This window comes from Haemaphysalis longicornis, unplaced genomic scaffold (assembly GCF_048455015.1).
Source record: "Haemaphysalis longicornis isolate Haplotype H1 unplaced genomic scaffold, Haemaphysalis longicornis Haplotype H1 scaffold_13, whole genome shotgun sequence".
In the NCBI taxonomy this organism is placed as follows: Eukaryota; Metazoa; Arthropoda; class Arachnida; order Ixodida; family Ixodidae; genus Haemaphysalis; species Haemaphysalis longicornis.
In genome coordinates this window covers 84,466,621-84,482,850 of record NW_027526233.1, presented here as the reverse complement: position 1 = coordinate 84,482,850, position 16,230 = coordinate 84,466,621, and the positions used below count along the sequence as shown (strand labels likewise).

Sequence of the window (16,230 nt, the reverse complement as noted above, 5' to 3'; positions counted from 1 at the left end):
TATCTTTACGGCAGGGGCCTATGGCATACTTCTTGTAGTTAAACATATTGTTATAAATCGAATTCCGAAATCCATAATTTATACTGATTCTTTAAGTGTTGTGCCTTCATTATCCTCACAGAAGTCTAAAAACCATGTGGTCAATGCTCTTATTAGTACTATTATGTCTGTGTATGCGTTAAACCTTGCAGTGACCGTGTGCTGGGTGCCAGGGCACTCTGGAATTCCAGGTAATGAGACCGCAGACCGAATGGTGGCCGCTGCTGCCCTTACAACTACAGTTGACACAACAACAATACCGTACACCGACCTCAAATCACACATCAGACAACGCCTTCGCACAACATGGCAAGCACACTGGAATCAACAGACTGACAACAAACTACACATTATAAAGCCACTCTTGGGAGCATACACCACTGACGCACATAACAGACACAACGAAGTTACCCTGGCTCGATTACGGATAGGCCACACGCATGCAACACTTTCCCACCTGCTCACGGGATCTCCAAGACCCCTGTGTAACAGGTGTGGGGAGGGCCTATCCGTAGGCCACATACTAATACAATGCAAGACACTTGACACAACACGACACAAACACTTCAGAGAACTCTACAGACAACATATTCCCCTACACCCATCGTTGTTTCTGGGTGAAGATTCCATGGTTTCTGTGAAACGCGTGTTTAGTATTTGTCAGATGTTAAGTTTTTAAACCTCAATTCCTATCATGCATAAACAAATCTGGCCCTATACACCAGCCATCACCATTATCTTTATTGATCTTACTATGTCCAGTTTACACGTTTTATACCTCCCTTTTCTGGAAATCACTTCTTTTCATTAAATAACTTCTCTGGCGCTCTTTGCCCTCGTCGGCCTTGCGCCATTAAGCTCCAACCATCATCATCATCAAGACCACAGAGGGAGAGCTCGCCTTTGACAGGCGAAGTTTGCGAAGGTGGTTGTTGCTTGTTCTAGCCTGTCCTAAGGCAATGTGTACTATGGGTTAGATGTGAAAGCATGTGGACGAAATCTTCCGCGCCTGCCAGTCATGGAGAACTTTCAGTGGGAAGTTCATCGTTCTGTGTGAGGGGCTACATCTTGGTTACCGAAGTAGGGAGAGGAGCCACCAGCTGTGATGCTTCGCCAGTCTTTCACCACTAGTGCAAGCTGCGCCAAAGTTATTGCTCCCAAATTTGTCTATGAACACATTACATAGCAAACAAATGAGGCATTTTTCTTTCGAAATGAGCCAGATCCAGAAACCGAAACTAAGTCGGATAAAACTGCAGTGACTAGAAAAGCTCGGCAAATCCCACCTAAAAAAGAGGTGGGAAGAACATACTTAAGGTAACGCCCTGAAACTTTATACGCAGATGGTAGTTCGTATCAAAATATGGCGAGATCCTGCTGTTTTACAGACAAAAATGAGCCAAATGCATTTGCACAGTGCGGTTTGCTTCTGGCTTGACTGCTGACACTGTTTTCTTGGTTCTTTGGGAAGTTTTTTTTTGCTTTTCAGAGCTTAGGTATTATGAATTCAGACGGCACTTAGGAGATCAGCGAAAGATTGATCCCGTGTTGTCAACGACGAAGTGAACGGAAGAAGTGAACAAAACGAAGCTAAGAGAGTTCATAAATTAATTTTATTTCGTCTCACCGATCACTGCAAATTTGTTATGGCTATAATTTTTTGCTCCAATATATACCATTTTAGTTCTTAACTAAGTAGAATCCACTTACAAGCACTTGCAACTCCCCTTCCCGAGAGTACGAACCACTTCATTAGGGTGAAGACGTGAACCGCATTCTTGTGAAGCACCTTGGAATTTGATGACAAACCAATGAAGAGCGTGCTTATTTCCTGGGTGCCTTCACACGTTCCCAAGAAGATTATCCTAGGAAAGAATCCCAAAAGAGCTGCTAATCGTGCCAAGAGAACTCACCGTCTCTTTATGTGTAGTTCTAGTGTTCTTGAAGTCCTGTTGCATATTGTCACGAAGCCAGATACGACGCAGTTGTCTAGAAGGAAAACACGTTTATTGGAGCGAACTTGTGCTCCCCTAACAACTCAAAGCATACACAGGCGGTGAAGCAGCAGTCAACAAATTGACGTGTGCGGTCGAGCGTCGACGATCGGAATACTGTTGCGTCTGCTCTGCAGGCTTTTATCTTTCGGCGCGAGTGTTTCTGGAACCGTCACCGTCGATTTGCATCCAGAACATTGTAGATCAGAGAAGACTATTCTGGGCTAGTGATGTTAACATGAAACAGTCTGCTTATCTGAATGAGATAGCCCGTGCGGCATAAAAATAAAGAATGCAAGACGCGCTTCGCTTGACACAGATAACACAGCCGGGCGTAGCCGGGCAGTAAAAACAAACAATAAATACACAAACAAACGCATACATGGTTCGCGGAATTACCCGCCCTCTCATAATGTATCGACCCGGTGCTAAAACAAAAGACAGTAAGAACAAACAGAAAAAGTCCGTCATCTTGCATAGTAACGTTTCAAGCGAACCACGCGGACACCTTCGGGCCGCGTGCGTCGTCATGATGTTCCGGAATCCCCATCGGGGATCACCTCGCAGGTAAGTTGGCCGACACGTCGTAGAATCGGGTACGGTCCAAAATGCCGTCGCCGAAGCTTCTCACTGAGTCCGCGTTGTCGGATGGGAGTCCAAACCCAAACACAATCCCCTGGGTGGAACTTGGCGTCTCGGCATCGGAGGTTGTAGCGCCAGGCATCCACGAGCGGCTGGTCCGTTATACAAACTCGAGCGAGCTGGCGGGCCTCTTCCGCACGCTAAAGATATCCCTGGACGTCGGGGTTGAGGCCGTCGTCTTCTACATGCGAAAGCATGGCGTCAACCATCGTGGTCAGCCGTCGTCCATAGACAAGCTCGAACGGCGTCATCTGCGTAGTCTCCTAGATAGCCGTGTTGTACGCAAACGTGACATACGGAAGCACTTCATCCCAAGTCCTATGTCCAACGTCAACCTACATTGACAGCTTATCTGCGATCGTCTTATTCAGACGTTCCATTAGTCCGTTCGTTTGGGGATTCTACGCCGTCGTTCTTCTGTGATCTGTGTTGCTGTATCGCAATATTCCTTGCATCAGCTCCGCAGTAAACGCCGTTCCGCGGTCCATGATTAGGACTTCCGTGGCTCCATGTCGCAGCACAACTTCGCTTCTGAAGAACTTTGCGACTTCCTGTGCAGTCCCCGTCGGAAGAGCGGCGGTCCTGAATTGCGCGTCATGTAGTCTGTTGCTACGACAATCCACATGTTCTCGGATCGTCACGTAGAGAACAGACCCAGTAGGTCCATTCGAATCTGTTGGAAGGGCCTCGAAGGGACGGCCAACGGCTGCAGAAGTCCGGCGGGTCTCGTCGGTGGCATTTTTCGTCGCTGGCAGTCACGGCAGCTCCGGACGTAGTGGGTAACGTCGGATGTAAGGCGGGGCCAGTAATACTTCGCCTTGATTTTTCCAATTGTGCGGGCTATGCCGAGATTTGCGGAAGACGGGTCGTCGTGGCACGCTTCCAAAATTTCGTGTCGAAGGTCTGCGGGGATGACAAGAAGGTAATTCATTCTTCTTCCGGGGCTGAAATTCTTCACGGAGATGGCGTTTGTCAGGCTGAATGCTGGTAAGCTGCGCTTGAAGGTCCTAGGAACGGTGACATTGCATCACTGGAGGTAGTCGATTATGACGCGTAAGTCAGGGACGGCACGCTGCTGGGCGGCTAGGTCTCTCTCCGTCACGATTCTGAAGAACGCGGTGCCTTCATCAGAGTCGTGTGGTGGTGGGTCGGCGGGGGCGCGCGACAGGCAGTCTTCGTCGGAGTGCTTCCTGCCGGATTTATAAACGACTGTAACGTCCAACTCCTGCCGGCGAAAGCTCCACCACCCAAGACGGCCAGAGGGGTCCTTGAAATTGGCGAGCCAACACAGCGCGTGGAGGTCCGTCACAAACTTGAATCCTTCTATACACGTATGGGCGAATTTTTGAAGTCACCCATATAATTGCCAGGCACTCTTTCTCAGAGGCAGAGTAGTTTTTCTCCTCCTTCGACAGACCACGGATGGCATAGGTGAATACATTTTCGCAACCGCTTTGTTTTCGACGAGGACGGTACTCAAGCATACAAAACTGGCGTCCGTGAAGTCAAGCGTTTGAATGACAACCGTCTGGTCGGGAGGGTACATTTGAAAGAGAAAGAGGGCACCGACCAAGTAACGAAAAAGAAAAACTTAAAAGACGCTTCGGTTCCCGCATGGGAGTCTTGTTCACAATGAATTTTATTGCAGAGAGAAACGGCCTGAAGTAGGCTTTAAAACATGACGTAGGCAGCGTGCATACATTCGTTGCAAGGTTCCGATGCTGCGATTGAGGGTGTTAGGCGTTGTCTGTATTATTAGCGATTCTAAATTTAATCTTGCGACCAAATTCTCCGTAGTGATGATGCGTGCATTTTCCCATTCTATCTCGTGGCCCGACAGCTCTGCATGTTCGGCGAGGGCATTCGACGCCACTTTTTCCGTCTTCACATCATAGCAGTGCTGTTTTAGGCGCTTTTGAAAGTAGCCCGTCTCGCCTACGCACACAGCGTTGCAGTTTGCACAAGGGACATCATATATCACTCCGGGATATCTTTCTTTAGGAAGCTTATCATTACCCGCCACGGTGGCTCAGTGGTTAAGGCGTTGCGCTGCTGAGCACGAGGTCGCAGGCTCGATTCCCGGCCGCGGCGGCCGCTTTTCTGATGGAGGCGAAAAGCAAAAACGCCCGTGTGTACGAGATTTCGGCGCACGTTAAAGATCCCCAGGTGGTCAAAATTAATCCGGAGCCCTCCACTACGGCGCGCCTCATCGCCTTCGTTGCGTCGGCGCGTTAAACCCTATAATCAATCAAAGCTTATCGTTTACGTGGGTCAGTGTGTGTCGCAGCCTCTTCGATGGCACGTGTGCCACGTGCGCATCATAGCTGCGCAGAACACGAGCCAATGCTTCACTTGTGCCAGGGACATAAGGAATGGCAGCCCACTGTGCCGACTAGCGGAGCAAGCAGCTGGTGAAGGTAGCCAGAAAGCTTGTGAAGTGGGGAACGCATAAAATCGACGATGGGACGCATGGGAACTCCAGGCTTGTGGATTTTCGGCTGAGCGTACAAAGTCGGGGAATATCCGTTGTGGCACAGTAGTCGGTAATAAGGACTTTTATGCTTCCGGTCAACTGTATGAAAAACTTCGGCAAGCAGCTTCTGCAGCTCTTGTTGGACCTTAGTGGTTGTGTCCTTTTCAATGCGAGCGTACCTGCTTCTATCTTTTAAAAGGCTTTCCATCTACTCAATGTACGCCGTCGTGTCAAGCAATACCGTTGCGTTACCCTTGTTCGCAGGCAAAAGTTGCAATGTCAGCATTTTCGCTTAAGCTCTTCACAGCCTTCCGCTCCTCTGAAGTAAAAGCGGGTGTGGACGTGTGGGGGCAAAGCTTCGACAGCACGTTCACAACGCGGGTACGAGCCTCGTCCCGTTGTGCCGCATCCACACGGCTGACAGCATTTTCTGCGGCACAAACGATTTTCTTAACATCCGATTCAGGGGTGGAGTTCAAGTTCAACCCCAGTCCCAGCACAGCCATCTCAGAGGCATGGGGCTGCAAGACGACAGGTTGCACACAGTTGTCCATGCATAGTCTTTCCGGGCTCCAGTTTGGGCTGGCACGAGGCGGTCAAGCTTGTTCTGGTGCGCAAGTTCACATTCACGAGAATGGAGACGCACCTTGTAGTTAGCGTGCAGCTGTATGCCAGCGAACTCGTCCGGGCACTTGTACTCCATGCGGCGTTGCGCGAAGTGGGCGTCATTCATTAGGCTCTGTATGTTTTCCTTGCAGTCCAGTATCCTCGCCTGTAGTAGTTGACGTTTCGCCTTTGCCACCACGCTGAAGCCAAACTTTGTTGCCACCGGCCGGAGGAGACACAAGGATCGGGGAATCAGGTGCAGGGCTTTGCAGGGCAGGTTAGACTTTAGGTGGCATTCGAATGCACGAATGCGACTGGTGAGTGACACATACTGCCTAATATGGGTAATAATAGGCAGGCTGTACGCCCGGTGAAGTTTGATGAAATCAAGGGTTTGACGGACAACCGTCTGGTCGGGAGTGTACATTTGAGAAAGGGCACCGACCGAGTAACGAAAAAGAAAAACTTAAAAGACGTCTCTCCTCCCGCACGGGAGCCTTGTTCACAATGAATTTTATTGCTGAGAAAAACGGCCTTAAGTAGGCTTTAAACATGACGTAGGCAGCGTGCATACAGTGGGTGAAAGATTCCGATGTTGCGATTGAGGGTGTTAGGCGTTGTCGGTATTTGTAGCGATTCTAAATTTAATCTTGCGGCAAAATTCTTCTCCGTAGTGATGATGCCCGCATTTCCCCAGTCTATCGCGTGGCACGACAGCTCTGCATATTCGGCGAGGGCATTCGACGCCACTTTTTTCGCCTTCACATCATACCAGTGCTGTTTTAGGCGCTTTTGAAAGCAGCCCGTCTCGCCTACGTACACTGCGTTGCAGTTTGCACAAGGAACCTCATATATCACTCCGGGATTACTTTCTTTAGAAATCTTATCCTTTACGTGGGTTTGTGGGTGTCGCAGCCTCTTCGATAGCACGTGTGCCACGTGTACATCATAGCTGCGCAGAACACAAGCCAATGCTTCGCTTGTGCCAGGGACATAAGGAATGGCAGCCCAGTTCTTTTTTCTACTTTCTACTTAAGGCCGTTATTCTCTGCAATAAAATTCATTGTGAACAATGCTCCCGTGCGGGAGCCGAAACGACTTTTAAGTTTTTTTTCGTTACTCGGTCGTTGCCCTCTTTCTCTCTCAAACTGGCGCCCGTGTGCCTTTCCGTTTCGGCGTTTTCGCCGAAATGAGCGACCACGGCCGGGATTTGAAGGCGTTTTTGCAGCTCGCAGAATGCTTTTTCTTGGTCGTTTTCCAAGCTAAAAGGGGTGCGATATTTCGTCAAGCGTGTGAGTGGCTCTGCAATGCGTGCGAAGTTTGCGACGAAGCGCCGGTAGTATCCGCATATTCCGAGAAATCTTCGCACGCCTTTCTTGTCTTTCGTCTTTGGAAGTTGCCAATGGGTGAAATTTTTGCCGGGTCAGGTAGGACTCCCGCGGCATTGACGACGGGGCCCAGAAACTTGAGCTCCTCGTACGCGAAACAGCACTTTTCAGGCTTCAGCGTTAGCCCCAATGGTCGAATGGCCTCGAGTACAGACCCCAACCTTGCAAGGTGTTCGTCGAAAGGCCGGGCGAATGCCACAACGTTGTCGAGGTATACGAGGCAGGTGTGCCACTTCAGGCCAGCTAGCACAGTGTCCATGACTCTTTGAAATGTTGCTGGCGCCGTGCCAGCCCAAATGGCGTCACCTTGAACACGTATGGGCCGTCCGGGGTTATAAATGCGGTCTTCTCTCGGTCTCTCTTGTCCACCTCAGTTTGCCAGTGGCCGGTCTTCAGATACATCGGTGAGAAGTACTTCGACTGGCAGAGGTGGTCGAAGGCGTCGTCGATCCGTGGCAGAGGGGGCACGTCCTTTTTGTGATTTTGTTCATTCGCCGGTAGTCAACGCAATATTTAATGTGCCGTCTTTTTTCTTCACCGGTACGACCGGCGCAGCCCAGGGGCTTTTCGATGGCTCTATAATGTCGTCGCTGGCCTTGTCGTCGACTTGCGTCCGGATGGCTTCCCGCTCGTGTGAAGAGAAGCGGTACGGTGACTGTCCGGTAGGTCGGCGTCCATATTCGGTTATTATTCGGTGCTTTGCTACAGGTGTCTGACGTAGTTTTGAGTTCGACGAAAAACACTCGCTGTAGCGACGCAGCAAATCCAATAATTTCTTTCGTACTTCTTGCGGTAGCACCGGATTCACGTCGAAGTGATTCGGAAGCTTGAAGGAATCTTCGCGTGCGCGTTCAAAATCGGCAACCGCGATCACGTCACTTCCTTCTTGAGTTTCTTCGAGGTACGCAATTGCAGCGCCCCTGTTAATATGCTGGTATTCCCCGCTCAAATTAGTGACCAAAACTTGCGATTTGCGTTGCTTAAAGCGCGCAATGCCTCTTGCGACAGACACACCGCGGTCGAGGAGCAACCTTTGGTCACTCTCTACGATAACGTCGACATAAGGAACCGCATCTTCACAGTAGACGCTGATCATCAAGCTTGCTCGGGGTGGCAGGGTGACATGATTGTCGGCGATCCTTACAGCAGCAAGGTTTTCGGTGATCGGTTCCGGCGTCACGCAGTAATCGGAAGGAAATGTTATAGACTTGGCCTGTACATCAATCATTGCAACATTTTCCGTCAGAAAGTCCATTCCCAGAATTAAGTCGCCGGAGCAGTAGGCAAAACGACGAACGCCGCAGGCTACGTTGTACCGTACCCTCACCATCGCAAATTGGATTACATGACTAGGCCGATCATTCTCATCTCACACAACACTCTGAATATAACTTCTTTATTGATGTTTAATTCAAATGTATTCGTTACAACATTTCCGAGCAGTGCGGATTCAACAGGAGCAAGCATTTGAAAGTCCAAGGTTCGCACAATTGTCGAGGAATTTTTATACATTTTCTAATGTCAGATGAAACATTTGGCGGTCGTACGTTGTACCAGTACATCACAAATATCAAAATTTAATTCGAGAGAAAACAAATCACAAGATAGCGTTTCTTGGTTGTTATGTGCAAATTATATTTTCGTTTGAGACGTATTTATTGGACCATTTCAACCACACATGCAGCTAAACTAAAGTAGGAAAAAAAAGGTATTTATTGTTACCAACGAAACCGGTGTGATATATTATTTAATGTTCAATTCTTACAAATGCTTCATATAGAAACCTTGACAGCGAAAGCGAAAATGAAAAGCTCCGTATTAGCAGTGCAAAAAAGAAGTACCAGGTGAAGCGCTGCTACCTGCAAGTTGTACGCTTCTATTGATGAAAAGAAGCGCCGAACGCAAGCACAATAAATGTTGGCAGCAGCGGTCCAGCATAGCATTTTAGGGCTTCTCGGGAATTTTCACACACAGGGGCTGATTTCTAACAAATGTGATGTTGTCATTTGAGTACTCTCTGATCTTATCCAGGCACTTGAAGTACTCCTCCAGTGGCGCATCGGGATTGTCGAATAGGTAATACGCTGAAAAAGAGTAAACAGCCTCGTATTACAAAATACAATGGAATATTATTATTATGCAGAAGAATAATTCAAACTTCCGGTGTTTTGGAACTGACGTTGCAATCCTTGCGAATTTCCTTATATTTAAAGAAAACGCCCGGCAATTCCAACATTCACGCATCTACGACAGTTATTTTGAACATGCTGCAAAGAATGAATAGCGGAGCGAATTGGCACGGGCCGACTAGTCTCTCTCTTCGCTCTCCTCCGAGGAGAGTTCAGTGCCGCAATGGTTAGATCACAGGCGGATCTTCCATTCCGTCGGCCGTAACCAATCAACATGAAGCAACCCACCACCCGTCAACGTGTTGACCGACAGCTGGCTGCAAAAAAAAAAGGCGCTGTTACAAATAAAAAGCCACGGCAGCGTAGAGTGGCCGCTGTCGCCGTTCTTTTAAAGAGAAGCTTTACTGCTTTCGTCAAGCGGTTACGAGGAGGATCCGCAAGTTAACCTTTTTACCGGAGACGCACCCCCGGGGACACACCACCCGAAGCGCACCGCATGATTCGCGGGTCCGCTGTTGACGCTGCGCACAAGGCCCCATTTTAGGTCGTTCTGCTTTAATTGCGGCCCTACAGTCCCGGCGGCGGCGGAGCGGCCTCTCAGCTGATCGACACTCGACCCGCAGCCTGCTGGGGCGTCTTGGGCGATGTGACCCATCTGGCGCCGCGTTCGCCATGCGAAATAAACGTCGCGTTCGCCAAGAATCAAAGCGAGGCCTGGCCTCCTTCTGTGAGCGTTTTACGGATTCGAGCGGCTTTGAGCCGTCGTTGGAAATACAGCTACATCAAAGGTTAATCAAGCGAAGCCAAGACTATGAATAAACCAAGCTTTTGCTGAGCTTAGCCGCTTCCTGTGTTTTCTAGATGAGATGCTAGGCCTTTAAAACAGTTTAGATTCCGCGCGTCACGTTGTTATGTTTTGAGGCATCATAACGAGACGGGGCACATATTCCCAACCAAAGCAGCTGAAAAGAAGGCGCGCATACAGGACTATTTTCCCTAATGATGGGTAATATTTATTTTGAAATGCACATAGGTACGAATAAATCTTCGTGGGCTTCCCGTTGCTCTGTTCGCTGATTTTACGTGTGCCGCTGCAGGAAAGATCTCAATTCAAGTAACTTCCTTTACTTCGAACTTCTTTTAATTTCAACAACTTTTGGGACCCTTTTCGAGTCCGGATTAACCATATTTGACTGCATATCCTAATCATGTAATATGATAACCTATGTTTTTTGGCTGAACAAAACGTTTTTATTTGGGTAAATGGCGTTACTAGCCAGCAGCAGTCTAAGAAAGTGTAATGTCTCTATGATAATTCTGCAACAGTGTACCGTACTTAAACCAAGTCATATTTGATAATGATTATGCTAGCTTTTCTTGGCGCAAGGGCATCAAGGACAAATACCGGCAGTACCATGATGACGATTTGTTCAGAATGAAATTAAGTAGAGATTATATAACATAGTAGGTAATAAAGTGTATGCATAAATAAAAACAACACAGTTAAAATTGGTGTAAAGGATATAGTACAAGAAAATATCACTATGAAATGATTTTACTATACCCCACGCCACGGACCTTGCGGTGGCAATGCTAGACCCTTTAAGGCTGAAGGGTCAGATGGTGACTGGGCTCATCGATGATATGACACAAATCTTAAGAAATCCACGCCCGATATGTACTTAAAAACACGCTTAAGAAAAAAAAGTTGGCTCGTAAGATAGAAATAGCAATGTATGTTGAGGTGTCAAGCGTGTGTACTATTCTGGAAAATGGCGTTTTCTTTGTGGTTGAAGTATTTTGCATTCCACTAGTAGGTGAATGACGGATAACCACCCTACACATTTCCAGCACCGTGGCTGTTCTCTACCTCTGAATAGGTACGCATGTGTAGCATGGGTATCGCCCATCCGCAGACCAAGTACCGTTTTCTCAATTCGAATCTGGACAACCTCAGTTCACTTCAGGAAAATTATAAAGACACCTGGTATTTTAAATATCTTGAAATATCGCGAATAAATAATTTTCTTGTGCCAATGGTGGTTGGGCTTTAATGAAATGCGAAACAAAAAAGCACTGCACCCAACTTACTTTAAAAATATGCGAAAAGACTGTTACCAACTGCCGCAATGACAACGAAATATTTACTGGCGAGGCTAAGACCGAGAGAGATCCTGGAATCTACCGAAATTGCTTAGATGTGGCACCTACGAGCATTGCATGAACTGGCTTATTCTAATTTTCGGGCGTGAAACGAGATAATCAGCAATACCTACGAACTTTATATTTCTTATATGAAATGACAATGGTCCACTCCTTCCAACCTAAACGGCACACTATTAAGGATAGATATTTTCTTTTTAAAGCACAGTCCATAGTTGCCTCCAGAAGTGAAAATATTTGTATGACCTCGCTGAATACAATTTTGCGATAAGGGGTTAACACCGTGTACTGTATTCATGTAGGCAACATTTCATAGAAACGGTCTGGCTTAAGACAGATAGCGTTATACTATCTGAAAAATTTTGATACCTTATACCAATTTTTATCCGAAATTGTCGTTATGTTTGGAAAATTACTTAGGTATTCCTCTATGACCCATTTACGGAGTAAAGCAAAATATCTTACGCGTGCCATTGGTGTTGGCTTGACCGACGTAGCAGAAGGCTGCGTTGATGAATAGAAGTTGAAGAGTAATTATTGTGGCTGGATCTGAAAGAAGGGAAGTGGCTTAAAACACCTCAAAAGTATTCAACTAACATACTTTATTCCTAGGATAGCACGGGCAAAATGCAAAAACCGCAGGTCCGTCGCGCAAAGAGAGAAACCTAATACGTTATACACGCCCAAACGATAACGGTTTGTTTTAATGGACGTGTTAGTATTTGGGGTTAGGGTACAACTGACACCAATGAAAGTTGCCACTGAAGGCCACGAGATTTGCAGAGAGAGTGACTAAGCGACTACGTTTTTCGAGAAACAGGGCGGGGTGAGGGTGAGAGTTGTAGGGTAGTGTGACGTATGAGTTGCACCACAACCTGATAACACGTGTGTTAAATGACGGCCAACCTCTACATACCTCCTATACCAAGGTATAAGTTCATAACGGCAATAACTCGTGTTCTGTAACGATCCCCCGAAGTGACGGACATGGATGCAGACGAGCGCCCCCGCTTAAAAGAAATCGCGGTTAAATCGCGGCATTGTCTACCTTTTCTGAACCACTTTTTTTTGTCGCTGGTGTAATTTGAAGAGATAAAGTTCGAAAAATTGAGTGAGTGACTCATGCCAGGTCAAACATACGGGCATTAGGGTACTCTTTGCGCCGGGCGAATGAACAGGCGGTGCTGTGACGAGGCACATAGGTGATATCCGTTGTCCTTCTAAGTTGTAGCCAAGTATAGTATTGGAGGTATTGGCGGTGGACTACACAATGGTTGAAACAATGACACCGCAGACGGTTTTCGGATTACGGATGGAAGTGGCCTGAGGGCGTTGGAATTCTGGTGATGAGGGAGGAATAAGGTGTCAAGAGTGGTGGAGTTATTTCAGTTTATAGTGTTTTACATGCATCCGGGGGGAAACCGTTCGTTGACTGGGAAGGGAGAGAATTCAGAATCACCGTGGTCATGACGGACATGTTACATACAAAAAGATTCACGAAGTCATGAGCAGAAGTCTGAAGCAAATAAGCGGCCAACAATTGCTGAACGCTTTTTTCTGTATGCAATAGTCTTAAATTAGTGCGGGAATTAAGGTCAAGTGTTTTTGTATTACAATGAAATACTGTTACGCCTTAATACCATGGGTGCTCTATTAAGAAATAAAGGGTAATAATTTCCGCCTGAGCCACAGCAGCGTCAAGGCAATCGGAAGAAAATTTTTGAAGGGAAGTTTCTGTGATATGCGCATTGAAAAGCACAATGCCTAAACTGTGCATCAAGCCACAATTTCTCGTGTATGGGAAGCACCAAAACCGCCCTCTGGTGGATTTGGTCGCTAGTTATGTCATCGGCACTGTATTGCATAGCGCATGGCTTTGGAAGTTACGCCCACTCCTGAACGTCCCACAAATTTCGTATCAGGTAAGGTGGTGACAGCTGTGCGACCCCATGTAATATTGAGGTCGCTGGTTCTTCTCGGGTAACTTCGGCTGCGCGAAATGCCTGCGAAATGCATCTTGCCCATCACTCCCGTTCTGTTTGTACCCCTGATCATACCTGTTTCTCAGTCATCGCTGTGGCGGGGAGGAAGTTGCGCTCACGTTAAGCATGGGGAAGCTTGAGTACCGTCGAGGAACGCAGTCATTTTCACCTCCACAAGCGCATAAACAAATAGAAACCTTGTGTCTGCACTTTAAACTGTTCCAAAAGTTTCAGTTTCTGTACGATAATGAGAACGTTGATATGCTCTGGAAGGTTAGTTAATCTTAGAAGGAATGCTACACCCAGATTCAGGCCATTAGCTTCAGAACATTATTAAGGGGGCTCTTTGACTCTGTGCCGTCCCTATCCTTTGGCAGACATCTCCACAAAGCATGCAAGACACCTGCTTCTGGCGAATTATCTATCACAGACCTCTCAAGCCAACATTAGCACAGCGAATACTGGTGGCCTAGAAAACATGCCTCCCAATTCCCGGATCCATAAAAATGTGTAATTCCGGCGGCCGCACTGAAGTTCCTTACATTCAAGTACATCTTCAGCTCTTAAGAATGCTTCACATACGTTTATGCGGTGCTGTGAGTTCTGCCGGGCTCAACTGCCATCAGCGTGTGTATCCCGTCATCACAGTACACTATCGTGAGAAACTAAGCCGCGAAGCATTCTCAACCACTACCAAAATAACAGCTCTAAGGGCGGCACTTTATCCCATCAGCGGACATCATGCCCGGCAATGTGCAGTATTCTTCGACTCGCGTAGCGCCCTATAAGCCCTCCGAAATCCTTCCAACAATCGCAGGCAGCTTGTATGTGAACTCCGAAATTCACACTAACGCAGTGCGCTGATCATCATATCATTATTCGGTTACAGCCTGGTCACTCGGGTATAAAAGTCACCATTAGATGGGACGAAGCCGCCAAGACAGCTACGTGCTGAGCAACACTACTCAACGTCCTTTCTCCCGAGAGGGCAGCAATGCCATTATCCACGCAAGTGGATGGACTGAACAAATCTTGGAGTCGCAGGACCCTCAAAGCGAGTATTCACCACTGCAGATTATTGACCCGCACTGTGACTTCTCCCTGCGGTGGACTTGAGCAAGCTCATGAAGACGACGACGATTATGATGATGATGATGATGGAGGTGTTGGGAGTGACTTGAATTTTTCACGCTGTTTCAAAGAGTACCCCACTGACTGCGCGTGACCGTAAAGTTTATTCTAAGTTGTAATTTTAAGTTAATTTGGGACGATTCACCGCTGCGACTGACTTGCGCCGTTTGTGACACTGTAAATCGGATGTTGTACATCTGCCGTCGATTCGCTGCGGCGGGAAAGGCTGCAGCGAGCTCCATTTCTGCTGTACGCCGTGAAGGCAGACTCGAACTTTGACATTTTTTGGGCCCTGGACAAATAGTTCTGATTGTACATTGGGAACAAGAGTTGTGCCCCAGTCCTTACAAGACTCTGAATTGGAAAAATCTCTCTAGACCATAGTCAGTGCAAGCGTCCTGAAATATAGGCTGTTTAGCGCTGTGGTGTTTATCCTTTTTTTTTTGTGGTAGTGGGGGGTTGGTTGGAGGAGTTGGTGTCCTCTTCTTTTTTTGCACCGTTTACTTTAAATTTAGATTCAGAGTTTACATACCGATTTTGTGTTCAAATTTGTTTCTGCATGCGAACTTTATTAGCAGCATTTTTCTTGTTTCTCATTTTAAGAATTTATTGTTTGCGCTTTCGCTTTTGTACCTGTATTGTGCAACATTCACCACATATTGCTGCAGTCATCTTCCATTCGGCCTAGCAAGCCCTGTCACTAACATGGCTCACCTCACCAGTTCACTACGAAAAGCTCGCTCTCTCTCTCTCTATCTCTCTCTATCTCAGTGAAATGGAGTTGCTAGTAGTAAAATTGATTTATTTATTTATTTATAACAAGCTGCGGACACCAGGTCCAAGCAGGGTGGGTGATACAAGTGAGCAGAGTTCAACAACAGTACACCACTTTATAACAGCACATTTGTGGTGGCTAGGTCATTCCAATCACTGATAGTGCGTGGAAAAAAAAGAAAACTTGAAGAGGTATAGCAACGTAAAAAATGAAAAACGTAAACTTGAAAAAATAGCAACGTAAAGGGACTCTGAAACACTTTTAATATACGCTACCCCTTTTTGTTTCACTTTATAAAGCATTGTGAGAAGTATATTTATCCCAGTTTAGGCTGCTAAAACGTCTGTCCAAGCCACCGCCTATGTGCCCTGCTGGCGCCGAGACCAATTTGTCATAGCGCTGAAAGCACGCGGCAGTGGGCCACCTAATGACTCTCAGCATCATACAATAAAAGCATTGTATTGAGTACGCGGAGAATATACGGTCCTCAGAGGCGCTCGGGGGTCACGTTTGAGGGGTCATTAAAATAAGTCACAGCATCCCTGACGACTAACAGGAGCTTCTCTCGGAATTTCCATGCCAAAAGCATATGCGCTCATTCATGTTGCGCAGGTACAGACAACTAGCCCCTCCGCAACATAGTTCTGTTGGGAAATTCAACTGGTTACCCGTGAGATCCGTGTCCTTTCTACAGTCTACAGTAGGGTCGCTACATGTGGCATTGATGACAACCACTGGTTTGCACGGTGTATGACCGGCTGCTTGTTGGGCAGGTTTTAAGTGGCGAAACATACTAGGACCATCGTTGATGCGAGGCCCGCCGCTTTGAGACAGAGGTGGCGGATTTCGCCAGCCTGTGATGTTTGCGGTATCAACCACAAAGCACTGTGCATCGCACGGAGCATGGT

At 47.2% G+C, this 16,230-nt stretch overlaps 1 protein-coding gene across 2 annotated transcripts in view; it reads right to left on the bottom strand.

The window, feature by feature from the left end:
* Positions 1-8,534: 8,534 nt before the first annotated feature.
* The window catches only part of LOC144164125 (uncharacterized), a 29,195-nt gene continuing 21,499 nt past the window's right edge, over positions 8,535-16,230 (bottom strand). For both annotated transcript variants that reach the window (XM_077694666.1, XM_077694665.1), the window contains exons 5-6: positions 11,900-11,983; positions 8,535-9,226 (exon numbers count right to left, since the gene is read on the bottom strand). In XM_077694666.1, the coding sequence (XP_077550792.1) occupies positions 9,087-9,226; positions 11,900-11,983 (224 nt within the window). In that variant the 3' untranslated portion in view covers positions 8,535-9,086. The remainder of the gene's footprint in view (positions 9,227-11,899; positions 11,984-16,230) is intronic.